Source organism: Pleuronectes platessa, chromosome 8 (genome assembly GCF_947347685.1).
Source record: "Pleuronectes platessa chromosome 8, fPlePla1.1, whole genome shotgun sequence".
NCBI classification, from domain to species: Eukaryota; Metazoa; Chordata; class Actinopteri; order Pleuronectiformes; family Pleuronectidae; genus Pleuronectes; species Pleuronectes platessa.
The window spans coordinates 25,403,624-25,419,314 of NC_070633.1; the positions used below are offsets into that span (position 1 = coordinate 25,403,624).

A 15,691-nucleotide genomic window follows, 5' to 3' on the forward strand; every position below is an offset into this window, starting at 1 on the left:
CTGGCCTTCAGACGAGGGGTCACAGCAGGGTAGACCAGAGAATTGATTGGATGAAATAACTGGAAAAAAATCAGCACATCCCAAAGACCAGTCGGCTTTAATCACCACAGAAAAGCAGTACAGTTAAATATGTATATACTTCTTAGAAAGCAGTTTCAGAACAACCCTCGAGATTTTGGGTTTTTAAATCGTGTAAATCCTAAACAGAATGGAAGTTGACACCAAGTCCCATCCCACTTTTTCTCAAGTTTTATTCTTCAAACCTTTAAAACGTGGTATGAATACTTTATTTCATAATGTCACCCACGCCATTGTGGTATTGAGAGTTTCTTGGGGAAAGCTTCACCACAATAACAAATTTAGAATGGTTCTATTTTTTTGTTATTTGTTTATATTCTTGCCTCCTGAATGTGATTCTCAGGAGAAACATTTCTTTTATGAAATTCAACGTTTCCAAACAAAAATGTCTGTTTAGTCCAGAACATCTTTGCCCCTGTGTTTTGTTGACATTGGCTTATTTTACTGAGTGTAAAGTGCAACACAGACTTTGCTGCTGTATTTGCACAATCAGCCATATTTTATATATTTTTTTACTGACCGTGTTAAAACCCACAATTATTCATATACAGTAATTTTAATATCAAGCTGAAATGAATCATTTATGAAATTGACAAATCCCATTTAACAATCAAATAATCATTTTAGACATTTTTCTTAAGCAAAGATCGGACACATTATACTAAATACATTGATCTTATGGATTTTAGACTCTAAATCCTCCCCTTTTGAGTACTTTTTCCGTATTATTCATCATTTTAGAGACCAAAGGCTTTATCAAATACTCAGGAAGACATTAGTTGTCAGATGAATCCATAGTTAATATAACAAAAAGCCTCATTTAGAGACAACAATGGACAGTAACTCATTGTACTTATGACTCACCTAGAGGATAGTGAACAAACACAAGTTATATAACCTAATTAGACCTACTTTAGTGTAATAGTACCTGGTGTACGGTTTTTCACGCAAGTTTTCCAGGTTGTTTCTCTTGAGAATTGTGATGCATAATTTCTGCAACATCAGTTTTTCATTTCCATTTCCTTTTTAAAAATCAAACTGTTTTATAAGACTCATCCCGTGAAAGTCTTGATGCAATAATCACTTTCCCCCGGTCGTCTTCCTCCCCTCCGCCATCTCCATGGCTCTCACATAACCTGATTCCCCACTGTTAAAGGCTTCCCAGTGGGGGTCTTGGTGGATGATGTTTAGTGTTTGACAATCGCTTCCAGTACGCGTGACCCAGTTCAGTCAAGCTGTCGCGGCGTATAAGAGTCTCCTATCTCCTACTTTTTTTTTTGGTGTTGTATCTTCTCTTCTTCCTCCTCCTCAGACTCTTCCTTTGCTCGGCGCATCTGCTTGCCAGCAATTAATAATTCAGCGTTTCATTCGTCGTCGTCGGTCGTCTCCGAATGCAAAGAAGAGCCATGAAAGGATGGAGCGAGTCTGGAGGGAGGAGGATGGGGACCAGCGGAGGGAAAGAGAGAAAAGGCGCGATGGTGTTGGACGGAACAAGGGAGATATATTTTTGCCGTGTGTCAGTAGGGCGTGCTGCTTCCAGCCTCATTAGCTGTGCGAGGAGAGGAGGAGGAGGAGGAGGAGGAGGAGGAGGAGGAAGGCGGCGAGACTTTGTTCTCAATGATTAAAAAAAAAAGTCTGTCAGCGCAGTGGTGCTGGGTGTGGATATACGTGTCTGTGTGGAGGATGGATGTAGAGTAAGCGCAGCCATCCTTTACCTTTCTGTAAGCAGAAAGCAATCCTGCCCTGCTGATGTCTGGCTGCTCATCGATTTTTCCTTCTCCCTCTGCTTTCAATTAAGAAGTCTCGCTCAGACCAGGTGATTCTGCGATTACCACACAAGCTGCTGCTTTATTTACACCAGAGCAGCTTCACCTGAGTTCAGCTCGGTGTGCAGACGCCCGCCTTCTCTGAGGTCACGTATTAAAGCTCGGACTGGAAAACACAAACGGAGACGCATTCAATTGAATCGTCTGGGGTAGAGCCTTTCAGAGACATATCAGCAATATGATATGATATGAAAACTTTATTTATTTGGTCGTATTTGTATTTTATTTTATTCCCTTACTCAGTATTAATATTGTCCCCAAGAAATCCATATCAGTCAGGATTTTATTTATATACTTTGTGCCCTTTGGAGTTTAGATTTGAGGCACTTTAGCTGTTTCTGCCCTTCTCCACTTGTTCTGCTCAGCTAAGCTAACTAGCTACTGGCTGCAGCATTCTATTCACAGAAATTAAATCAAAATAATCATATTGCTATGAAAATGAAAGCAGTTTTTCTTTAGTGTCATAACTATTTTCCCACCAGTGCAGCAGAAACTTCACTCTTCCTGTCAAATTTCCCAGTACTGTAGAAAGATGGTATCAGTGTTGCGTGTTATGAGGGAAACTTCCTTCTTTGAGTCTCTACTTCCATTTTACTGTAAGGGGGGGCATTTAGGTGAAGCCTTTGACCGACCACCGGCACATTTTTATTTTTTATTTCTTATCACAATGATCCACAAATTTTCTTAAATACTACCCAGAAAAACCCACACAGGGAAGTTAATTAGAAAAAAAAACGTGATTTATCAAAATCCGGGTTCGACAGAGACTCAAAATGAAAGTACCACAAACCAAGTTGGTACAACAACAATTGGTATTTGACCTGACCCGCACAATGTGTGCATATGTTCCGTTGTGTCCTTTGAGCCTTTCGACGGCTTGTATACAAATGTAAGGCCGCATTAACCTTTATATCCGTCGCCGTGGCATTTGTTTACAGTGCCTTCGCAGTAGGTTAACATCTCTGATAATCCTGCGTGTACCGAGTGTTCAGAGATTCAGAGTATCTCAGCCTTGTGAGATTATCCCCCTGCTATCCATGAAGGTCCAAGGGTAAACCAGATGAGCGTGGAAATGGAATTACGGCATTTAACAGCTATGTTATCAACATGCTCTATTAACACTGACAGCCCCTATTTAAATACTGAAATGTATGCTTTTAGTTTATTCTGACAGATTTACCCTCTGGATGACCTCTGACTTTCCTTCACTGTGTCTGTGAAATCACTCGTTAAGTCGCGTAAATCCTAAAACCTGAAACAGTGCTGACGATTTAAATTAACCCTGCAGAAACGGTGCCTTGACGAGCGTTAATGTGTCTCCACTCGTGGGTGTTTGTTTACCCGTCATGTTGTACAGACTTGACAGGCAACTGCATCATCCAGGGGTCAGTCGGAGTTTACTTTGTCTGAGATGCCCAATTTCCTCCTCTGGTGTGTTTGAGCAGGGCCATGGGTGTGGGTGGATGAGAGATTACGCCTTAGTTCATTCGTAGGTCTCTCTCTCCTTCTCCCCAACACTCTGTCTCTCTCCTGTTCTCTTTCTGTCACTTTCTCCCTTTTTAATCCCAGTCCTTGGCACGATGAGCGCCCTTACATTGCCAATGCATTTAAACCGCAGCGTTACATAAACAGGTAGAAGCAGCCGATGAAAATAGAGCAGAAATACTACATTTAACAGTGTGGGCCTGCCAGGCACATGGATTAATTTATGATTGATTAATCTGGGGGAGGATTTCCCAGTTCAACAGATTCATCACTTTGTTCTGTGAAATGTCAGTAACCCTAACCCTTACCTAAAGGTGTTTAGTTTTCCATTGCAAACAAAATATATTCACTCTAACCACTTATCTAATTCATTACTTGATTTAGCTCACCTTCCATTGTAATACATTTATTTCTTACTTCAATCTTTTGATGAAAGAGTCAAAATTGCAGGGTTTTTGGAGTCTATATCTTGTCAATTTGTTTTGAACACCTTGCTGTATTACATTATTTCCTATTTTATCCTAAATGTCTCCACTGTTTTTCTCTTTCAGCCCTGACGACATTGGAAGCTGCTGGTACATCCTGTTGTCCGGCTCCGTCTTCATTAAGGAGTCCATGTTCCTGCCCAGAAGCAGGTAGGATTACTGTCAAGCTGCTTGGGGTCAGGGTGTTGTTTGATGGTTTGAACTTGGTACTGACATCTATCCCTTCAAAGACGATTTAAAAAAAAAAAAAAAAAAAAAAGTCGGAAAAAGGAGAACATGGACTTAAAGAAAGAGCCAATCTTAATTTATTCTGTCCTAAAAAGTCTCCAATCCTATCATCTCAATTCCAAATTACTTAAACAGGAAACACCATGTCTAGGATTAAAAAAAGTATAAGAGTCAAGCAGATGTTTGTTGGACTTCTCATGAAGAAGAGTACAAAGCTGATTTAGCTCTTTTCTAGCTCAAAAATCTATTTTATTTATGATGCCACTGAAGAAAATAGCTGAGGAGAAAGTCCCCCATGCTGCCAACTGTGGTTTCATGTCTTTCCAACTGCTGCACAAGATCTGAACGTTATGACTTGAACATTTGACAAATATTTGTCAGCAACTTGATGCACATGCTTTCAATTTGCTCAGCCTGCTGGTACAGTCCAAAAAATCCCCAAGCTTCTCATATACCATCCACAGTGTGGTCGCCTCTCTGAGCTGAGAAATGGATTCTGGGACGGTGCCTTACATTTGGTTTTCTGCAAGAAACCAGAGGTGGTGTGATAACGTAATTCTCTAATCTGTCCTATGTTACCCACACACACACCCACACACACCCACACGTAAACTGGAATGGCCCCAGTAGAGTGAATAACATGGCCAAGATTCGACAGTCCAAACTCATGAAGATGTCAAAAAACGGCCCATCTCGCAATAATAAAGAAAAACACACCTCCTTGATCGACCCCTTTCTACTTATGTACACCAAAGTTTAATGTGTTCCTTCTCCAAGTTTTATGGAAATCTATTCAGTCGTTTTTGCACAATCTTGCTGACAAACTAACAAACACACGGGTGAAAACAAAATGACCATGGAGGAGGTAGCAATGTCACGAGTGAACAAAACCCAGACATAAAGCCACAAATACCTGCAGCTGTAGACAAACCAAGCATTCAGGGACAAACTTACATAAACGTTTTTGTTGCCATAACCAGCCACAAAATGCTCCCCACCAGCCAACATGGTCTCAACAGTACAGTGTTACACACAGGCCTCAACAAGCTTCTATCCTGATCAGCAGATTTAAGTATGAAACTAAACAACCCCTCAGTTCCAGACTGTAAAAACTATCCAGTAACAACAGCTAAGGAAATGTGCACATCCCACAGAAAAAGTCCAGAAGATAAAGGGGAATTAAAACCAGTTTGTAGATCATTTTTCTTTGAAGGCAAATATTAAAACTACATTAATCAACATTAACTCACATATTCAATTATGTTATAACCACTTTAAGAAGTGAGGGAAAACAACTATTTGACTGTAGCCTTCAAAATAAAAGCCTTGTTAAATCCACATAGGATTTTATTGAAATTGAGATCTTCTTGTTAAGCATTTACATAAATATTGGATTAGTGGTATACAACCCAATATAATGTACCTTTGTGTCCCCCTGTGGGTACCCACTAGTGGAGGCTGGTGTATTAAGACATAATAAATTTCATTATATTAAAACACAGTTGCAATATTGTTAAATGTCCCTGGAGGAGACGTTTTAATTGCATTACTATATCATATATCTTACATTAAGTTTTTACAGCTCTCTAAAAAGCAAAGATTAAATTATTATATCTGCTTATAGTAAAAAAAATATAATATAGCACAACAATATACTACAAGTACAAATAAATATTAACATGATTCATGACCAGAAATGTGTGTGAGTCACCAGCTACTTTGATTGAAAAAGAGTGTGTGCAACACTGAAGGGGAAATATAATGATCTTATTCTGTTGTCACACAGCCCCCAGCTTTGTTGACAGTGTTTGAAGTCACACTCAATATTTCATGATTTACATATAATTCATCCAGTTATACCGATAAGGTTGTTTGCACAGGGAAACACAAATTTGAGCACTAGAGGAGAGGTAGAGGATGATAAGTATCTGCGACACATGCAGAGGACTAAAGCTTCATGTTCCCTTCTCCATCTCACAGCAGCGATCACCACCTCCTGCAGCCAAGTCCCAAATGTTAAAAAGCTGTGATTTCACAAGCGGATCTGTTACATGAACCGTTGCTGTGGGCGTCGTGAAAACAATGATCTTTTCATCCATTAAGGCTTGCATAACACACCTACGGCCACTAAGAGCTGGAGGCCGTCACTTTGCGGTGCAGCGTGGTGCCAGCAGCCCGGTGGGGGTCGGCGTGGTCATTCTCCGGATTCACAGGAACGTGGGAGGCATTTAAAATGCAAGGCCTGATCGGAAATGTGCCAAAAGGCTGGTCCCCCTCTTAAATATAACCTTTTCTGATTTGCCAAGGTGAGAGTGTGTGTGGGATGCTGCCGGGGGATTTGTAGATATTGGCAGATTAAAGTTAATGCCCGGCTTCAGGTGCTGGGAGAGGAGAGGGCTTTGAGAAATGTTTACTAAGCATATGTTCAGAAGAAGCCTGAGTAGGGATCCTCCCAGCTGCATGAGACCGTATAGGTGTTGGTAATTAACTCACTGTGTTTTAGGGCGATGCCAACTGCATTGCACAAGACTGTGGTGCTGCTGTCAAATGCACTAAATTACATTTGATGCACAATCTGGATATTGAGCAATTTCAATTGAACACACACAAATCTAAAGTCTTAGTGATGTTCAGGGAAAACAAGCAAGTATCATGTGTTTGAGGGACATGGTAACACAAACCCAGTGCAGCTGCATCGAGCTCAAGTCGGATTCCTACCATGTTGGGTTTGGGTCACGCTCAGTTAGTATCTCTTGGCCTTGGATGGGTCCAAAAACCAACTCAATTGACTGAAAACATCTTTGAGAACATGATATTTGCCCTGTTCTTTGACATCTTAGTGTGATCCATGTCCCATTCACCAACATGGGGGAGGCAGGGTTTATAATCTGTACTGCAGTTAGCCACCAGGGGGCAATAAAGACACTCTGGCATCACTTTTCTGGGAGCTGTCATGTCGTCCATCTCTATAAACATTCTATGACCCAAGCCGACAGTAATTACATGGGGACCTTGTATCATACAAGTGCTGTCTGCACATTAACAGCCTCCATATGTACAGTTTGACAAAAAGTCCTCGCCAACAGTATCTGTCATTTCTTTTGACGTGCCGAAAATTGCGTCATTTTTCATTTCTCTGACAACGGCCTCTTGTGGATTTATGAATATTAAACGTTATCTGTCATGACCCAAAGTGGAAGTAGTGCGATGTTTTTACAGTTACAAAGGGATGGGGGGATTTTTAGACTTAAATACCATAATTCTATTCTTTGAGCCATGACCACGATGTTAGCTTAACTCAAACCGGGCTCATTAAAACATAAAGGACTTCGGAGTACAGTCATCAGAAGCCCATTATACTCAATTATATGACCTAAATACTACAATATGTCAGAGTGACACATTTACCACGATAGCGACAAAAGTAAGGATAAGTTATGATTTATCTGTTCTCATGTTATCTCCCTTCGTGTGACTCACTTCTGTTGAGCTTCTTTTCATTTACAGTATGAGGAGTTGCAGATTCTAGATAGTGGCTCGCTGCTAAAATTTGTTTGTGGCAACAGAATGCAAATCAATTTTTTGAGATGCAGGAGGACCCATTTCCTTTCTGTCATATTTGAAATGACTCATTCAAAGTGAAACACTGCAGTTTCAGGGTTTCAAGGACTTGTGGGTCACGGAACTCACTCAGCTCTGTGTAAATTTCCAATTCAAGCATGAAACTCGTGGCACCTGTGGTATGACTGAATTTCCTCCGCATCTGAGAGATTCTTTATAACAGCGTACCACAAGAGTTCCAACTTAACCGGAAGTCATCATAAGTCACCGGAGGACACAACTGTCACATCTCACACGTACATCAGTGTCATCACAGGAAATACATGTATAAATATTGAGGTTTTCTTTATTTGCGGCGGCTGTGGCTGAGGGGTAGAGTGGTCATCCTCCAACCTGAAGGTCGGCGGTTCGATCCCCAGTCTGACCCATCTGCATGCCGAAGTGTCCTTGGGCAAGATGGTGAACCCTGAATCGCCCCCGATAGAATAACAAAGTGCTGGGGTAGATGCACTGTATGAGTGTGTGTGTGAAAGGGTGAATGTAAAACTGTATTGTAAAGCGCTTTGAGTGGTCATCATCAGACTAGAGAAGCGCTATATAAATACAAATCCATTTACCATTTGATTAGGAATTTACATATAAAAGCGGAAGCTGTTGTATTAATCTATCTCTTTTGATTTAAAGTGTATTTTTAATATTTATTTCCAACACATTGGTCTTTTTACTCTTAAGAGGAGGAAAGATGAGTTAAAAATGCCTCAGAGGGGAAATTGTTTGTGACACGAGGAACTGAACCGAGTCCAGCGGGACTTCCTTAAGCTTTTAAAGATGCAGTGGAGTTGGGTTTCAGCCCCCGTCTAGAGATGGCTGTCCGTATCCACACTGGCAGCGAGGTTAATAACCTGATACGACTCCATCGTTCACTCAGTGCTTCTCTCGCGCACTCTCTGCTCCTCTCGCCTCGGTGGTCCCTGTAGTGAGATGTGATCCAGAGGGAAGATGAATGACTCTGTCTTCAAGTGAAGAAGCAAGCATGCAATAAAAGTAAAGTGGTAAATTGGGCCTTTAGTTCATCAGGCTACATGAGGACGATACTTGTCAGATTATGTGATGGTGGAGTTATATACTTGGACTTCAAGGGTCAACTTGATTTTTCTGCCAACAATGGATGTTTATAAAAAGTTTAAAAAATACAAAATATCATCGGTCATTGGTGAAAGGAAGCTCTGTCACTTTAAAGAGCTACCAGGCGTGTGCTCGAGTGAACAAGAAAAATACATGTGACGTGATGTAAGAGGGGGGAGGGGTTTCAGGTTCACAGGATAGAAGCAGTTAGTCGGTCATGATGATTAATTTGGGACACCTTTCATGTGAAAGAGGCAGCTTCAGAATACATTTAAAAAGAGAAAGTTAGTCAAATAATAGTTCAGTAATGAAATAACCCATTCAATTCAACTGAAAATGCATTGTATATATATACAATATAGGCTGTGTATATACTGTATAATGATGACCACATCTATCAAATATTGATCAGCAGTCTTTTTGTGGTGTTGGTCGTTATCCATGATAATGGGATAGAAACAAGTTGCTGCTGCATCTGTTCTATTTTCTTTTCTTCTTTCGGCTGAACCAGACTGTTCTTCTCAAGTCTAATCTTGGCATTTTCTTCAAGTTTATATAAATAAAAGTGTGTTATCTGTTTTTAAAATATATTTTGGCACAGAAGCTGTGGTAGAGTTGCAGAGAAGTTGCAAACATGGTGAAATTTCTAAAATAAACTGAATCTAAATACGAAGTGTTGATGCTGCAACTCTTGGTTTTTCTGCAAATATGCAACTTCTTCCAAACAATAGACAAAAGTCTTAAAATACCCACAGACTCTAAATTAAATGAAAGGTTGAAATAGTGATTTAAATAAACAGCAACAGAAAGAGCACCTCAATCATTAGTTAGCTTCCAACTTCGGTATTCAATAAACATTTTGTAATATTTGTATTAATATCGCACTGTGTGAAACCTCTGATTCACCTCTTTTCACTTCCCTTTCTGCATGCTGCCGTTTGCCTTTTAATGACAAGTGGAAATCTTTTGTCAGGTCATCAACCCCATTTCCTGATCATCAGTCTTAACATAGACAAACCATAATCACATGTCTCCTGAATCAGCATATAACAGTAACCAGGATTTGTCCGCTTTACTTACTTACATTATCTGGACTGAGGTTCAGTAGCTTGCAACATTTCTTGACTGCAGCAGCAGCCCAGAAAGACTCATCTGTGACTGTAGATCAAAATCCACTGATAAAGTTATTCACCAATTGAGCGAATGCAGATCTTACTCGTGTGTTTCTCAGTGTTCGATTCTCAAGACAGGAACGGTCTTAAAGTGTGATTTCACTACTCGCATGGATAAAGGACAAACCCTTACAGTTTCATGGTTTTCATACTTAGATTAAAAGTTTAACAACGATTCTGTTATTCCAGAGTAATAATCCATTCAGCGCATGAGACGCTCCCTCCTATCATAAGACAACTCATACCACGTCCAACAAAGGTTACATAATATTTTTTTGCGAACTGTTGTTACACAGCATATGGCTGCTAAAGCTGGGCACCAATACTTTAATATAAAAGTTAAAGGCCCCTTGATAGGAAAAATGTTCCCCACCCCAGGTTTAATGACTTCAGGTTTGTATTAGAGCTGTTTGTTTGGGGAATTGATGGATCCAGCTTTTTATTTTTTATAGCTTGACCCAAGGTGGAATAGAAAGTAAACTTCCACCACTGTTGCTTCAATTCTGACCTTCATTTCCTTTCTTTGTCAACTTCCCCAAACTTTATCAAACTGCACCATTAAATCCTTTAAGGAGAATAAGTTGGACACGTGAAAAAGCAGGCGCTGGCATGTTTGTGTTAAGGATTTACAAAAGTTGTTTGTTAGACTTAAACCCCCCAGTTATGTTTATTTTTCACCACTAAAGCAGTTTTATGTCTAATATGAGCCTTTCTGCCTAATTATTATATCTTTAGCTGTTTTGTTAGCGGCCACATTCAGACTGGGATCAGAGCTAATTGGTATGGTTTAAAGTTTGTTGAAGGGGATATCTCACTACTCATTATTAGTATTGTGCACTTAATGAAACTGCAAGGCTGAAGTCAACAGTAAATGGATATAAAAAGAACATTTCTTATGTAAAACACATCAAATAGTTCTGATAGTCATAGACATTTTAAGTTCACCCAACTTTTTAAAAAATATTTCAAAATGAGTTGGTGTAACATTGTGTACGTAGTTGTCAGCCTTCATGAATAACTTCTTCTGAAAGGGCAGGACTGAGGCTGTCCGCACATACCCTCCCTTCCATAACACGCGCACGCACACCCACACGTACACACTCATAACTCAGTAGCAGGAAGTGAGTCGTACGCTGGAATGCTGGATGGAGTCAATACACCACATTGCAGAGTGAGAGAGGGAGGGACGAGAGAGAGAAAGGGGGCAGAGCCATCGGACACAGGCTGATTCACACACCCTTTCAGAGTCACACACTCTCATTCTCATACACAAATCGGAGGCAGCAGCACTGGGGCGTGCACAGGACGATATGCCGCAGTCACACCAAAGTCTCGGGACTTGGAACGTGCTTGTGGGACTTACTGTGGACTAACAGCAGGGGGATAGAAAGACGAAAGAGGATCCAGTTTTATCTTATCAGGTGGCCGTGTCACTCCGGGAACAGCGTGGACAGCCAGTGGGGTGAGTGTCCGGACGACGGCAGCATTTAAATCCTGTGTGTGACTCACCGAAGCTCTACCAAAATACTTTTTGGGGGTCATAAGTAAAAAATTTGACTGTTCTCCAAAACGGGAGCTGCTTCCAGTAAATCCTTCAAGTCTGGAATGTGGAGAATGACTTTGATGTTATTTTAGAATTTGAGTCGGCTGCCAGGAGAAGGGGTGTGTGCTCTTCGTGTCTGAGGGGGTGTCAGGCGCAACTTTTGGGCAACTTTGAAACCAAAACACCGATGGAGCTCCTGCTGTGGGGGGGGACGTGTTGGACATGAATGATTGATGGGTGATGATTGATTGATTGAAAACATCTTGGAAAAGTTTAGAGCTTGTGAGCCAAGTCACGCTCAGTCTCAACTCTCCTCTTCAGTGGCCTTTTCTCTTTGCCATTATAACGTCAGTGTGGCTTAATTTTGGGAATTAACAGTCACGAGCCAGTGGCACTTTCTTGGCCTTGTGTTGACTTCTATTTCCGAAGTGGCATGGCACAGGTTTGAGGAATCCTGCCCGTGTGGTGTGGCCTCGCTGTTAGTCCAAGGAATCTTGTTTATGTTTTGGAGGGCAAGAGCTGGCCGGATGGTCAGCTGCCGCTCTGTGGGGATGTTGGTAAACCCTTTGAAACTGGATGCTCTTTTAATTAACAAAGCAATCACTCCAGAGAATCACCCCCCTCCTCCTCCCATTCCTGACCTCCCGTCCTCTGTGCTGGGTCCAAACTCTTGCATAACCGGGGAGTTTAATCTTCATCCTTCTCAAGGGTCTGGTGGGTTAAAAAATCTGTTGTGATCTCACCAGTTACTCAGCTAAACAGCTTAACAGAGTGAGGAGACCCCCTGCCCTCCCTCCTCTTCCTCTCCATTCACCTTCGTCCTCTGGCTCAGACCGGGGGTTGCAGATTAGGGATTGCACTGGTTCAGTCAATCGGCAGAATGGATCTGAGGCTTTGGCACTGGGCTGTCGGGCTCGTGGAGCGAAAGGCCGGTGATGCATGTGGAGTGACATTCCAGACACCCGGGTCTGTTGTGTAACGGGGGAAGAATGCGAGGCCGCTGAGGCAGGAGAGCTGTCAGTCAGTCAACTGAGAGAGAGGGAGAGAGAGAAAGAGCTGAAGGGTTTATTTAGTTAAATGAGATACAGGCTGCCTGTCTGCAACCAGCTCACACATAATACTCATAAGTGTCTGATGTCAGAATAAGCTAATTTGGGAACAGTTTAATGGAGCAATCACACAGAAGCTGTAAAGGATCTCTCCCATGTAATAGCCTCCAGCTGTTAATCTGCTAACTCTAGAAATACAAATTTTGTTGAATTTTAATGGGAACACTGTCATTCTCTAAAAATACACTCTTACCAAGATTAAATGGTTTTAATCCGGATAGAACAATTTAAATTTCTTTGACTCAATTGCTATTTTCATTTCCTGGTTTCCTGGAGCATTAACCAAAAGCACAGTCAGAATTTGCTAAATGTTATGAAACAGTCAAATATGTTGATAACCAATGGTATCGTCTACACATCATCTTTGGGCAACAGGTGCAACAGTAAGCCAGAAACACAGGGGTCAGAATTGTCCTTTTACAAGAAGAGTTCCAGCTTCTGCGATTGTTCCAGCACTTAAGTTGTGCTATTCCTTTGATACTTTGAAAAGTTTTAAGGTTTTTAAATCATTGCATAAATCTAAGTTTCAATGCATTGATTTTGATTCTGATGTTTATGCTCTAGTGGTGCTAATTGTTTGTAAGATCAATGTGATTATAAGTTACTAAAGCGGAAAACAACACGTGAGGCATATTCCCCCCCTTCAGTCAAAGTGGAGATAACCATTTGTTCAACACTAGTATGTAAAAGAGTAATAAACACAGAGTTAGTGGCAGCATTTGGTTTCGGAAAGGCCCGTTGTTGTGCTTGGTAACAAAAGACTTGTGTACCTGCTCAAGCAAACTTCCTTATCATTTCCCATCATCTCATCTGGTTTTGTAAGTTCTGTCAGCCAACACATGCACACACTCTGCAGTTGGAACATACACAACTCCCCTCTGCTTGTGTAACTGGATTCTTCAGCACACACTTTGGCATCATCTGCTAATAAAATCAAATATTTGCACGGGTCAAACTTTGCAGTGTTTGCCGTGTGACGGTGGTGATTCCCGCAGAGATTCCCACACCCCGGTCCCACCAAGTGTTTGTTGGGAGAATTATGTTTGTTTTCTAGCATACATTCAGCCACACGGCAGGTTTGGTGTTAATATTTGCTCATAACTAGTCATAGAGCAGTGGAGGCTATAATCTCCAAACAAGAAGTTTATTGTTTTGGGGAAAAAAATCCTCTCACGCTTCACTTTCATAATCCCCTCTCTAATATCTCACATTGCCAGTGGCATTTGCCTCCTGCAAAATGGAGGGTTAGATTATTAATGTCAGGAATGTAATGGAGGAACATGACTGAACGTGTCACCCGGGTGTTTGCGTTTGGTGGCCCAACGTGTTTCCCGACACATAAAGGGTGGAATGGCTGTGCTATTCCACCCTTTATAAGAGCTGCTACCGACTCCAGATGCCTGTAAACCCAGATCAAAAGCATTCGGTCGTCCTTCTGAAGCCGCTGCCCAGCTGACAAATCATCTTTCGCTGGAAATAAGTTGCAGGAGAATTACAGCAATTGTCTTCCTGCTGGAACATGAGTGAAAATACAGCGTAAGCTCTGCGTTCTGTAGCACTTGTTTGGCCCTGTGGTGGAATCCGAGGCTTGTGTATGTCGGGGATGCGAGCGGAGTTGAAAGGCATTAAACCGAAGCTCAGGCAAAGCAAACTGCAGCCATCAGCATTTACCCTCCGACTGAGTTTCTCTCTTTCTCTGCTCGCTGTGGCCTGGCCAGTCATTCACGTTGTCTTTGATTTCAGTTTATCCTCAACAGTAACTATGAATCATACGGAGTTATTTGTTCCAACAGCATCAGAAAGTTGACAAATTAAAAACAAAAAAGAGTAAAAAATCGCTGCTCTGGCACAGAAACAACAGAACGGCTGACAAACAAGAAAATGAAAACACAGAACCCCACAAAGGCTTGTCAGTGAAAAGGAGGCAGAAAGAGAAAAGCAAAGCCAGCTAAATCGACTCGTGGAAAATAAAAGGTACCACAAAAAAAATCATTATTTGTCCATTGCCAAAGTGGCAGGTAGAGCAGCACCCGCTCTTTGCAGCCGCCTGGTGTTTATTTCACAGCCTGATCGAGCTGTATACCCGCTGCATGTAGCCACAAGCCCCGGGCTCCAAAGCATTTAGACCACGCTGTGCCCGAGGCCTGCACCTGTCGGCATGATTGATGAAAACTTCCACCTCCACGGCGCAGGTAGCCACACACCGCTCCTCACTGCTCACTTCATCTGGGAGCGCTCAGGAAAACTCAACACTACTGCAGTTTTATCAATTTAAAGAATTTGTTATATAACTAGAGACGCAGTTTTTGAACTGAGGACAATGTTATCAACTTTTTTTAGTCTGTTAAAAGTCTTGAAATTGCTCAATATGTATTAACTGTCAGTCAAAAACAATGTTTAATTTGCTTTCAACTTTGTCAAAGATGGACAGAAACAATATCAACAACAAAATGTGAACATGTATATTTCTCCAATTTACAAAATTGACATTGAAATAATTATTTCAGCGCTAAAGGTTCTGTAATAATTTAATGTTTTAGACTTACAGGCCACCTTGACTTCAGTAAAAAATGTATCTCTAGTCTATAATCATGGCTGTTCAGTCCAAAAAATGACAAGGAGGGAAAGAACACTAACATGAAGGCATTCTGTTCTTTTTGGGTCAATGGAGTTTATCTAACGAAGCAATCAGCAAACCAACAGGACGGGGGTCACGTTCTTTATCAAAAGACGCTAAAAATAACAAACAAGGACGCCCTTATGTGTCTGCATTGAGGTCGGGCACTGGACAAAGACGCCCTTCTCTACCAAACCCACAAGTTTTGGATCTCCTCATGCTCAGAGTTTCCATGGCCGCTGCCTTTTTCTTAAAGGCACTTTTGGTCTGTGCTGTTTTTAATATTCCCCCCGGTTGCCCCCTCATCGGGAGCGAGGCGTACTTTACAAACTGTGACGTCATGAGATGGAACTTTTCCAGAGGCTTTCCCTCCAGATGGGAGGGATGACGGCTGAAAGAAGGAACTGTACAGTCAATGCTGCTCTGTTTCACATTTATAAACCATAGTTCCATACTGCATAT

The 15,691-nt window shown here is 41.4% G+C and overlaps 1 protein-coding gene across 6 annotated transcripts in view; it reads left to right on the forward strand.

Moving 5' to 3' along the window:
• rapgef2b (Rap guanine nucleotide exchange factor 2b) overlaps nt 1–15,691 on the forward strand; it is a 98,850-nt gene that overhangs the window by 32,531 nt on the left and 50,628 nt on the right. For all 6 annotated transcript variants that reach the window (XM_053428719.1, XM_053428716.1, XM_053428714.1 and 3 more), the window contains exon 4: nt 3,941–4,024. In XM_053428719.1, the coding sequence (XP_053284694.1) occupies nt 3,941–4,024 (84 nt within the window). The remainder of the gene's footprint in view (nt 1–3,940; nt 4,025–15,691) is intronic.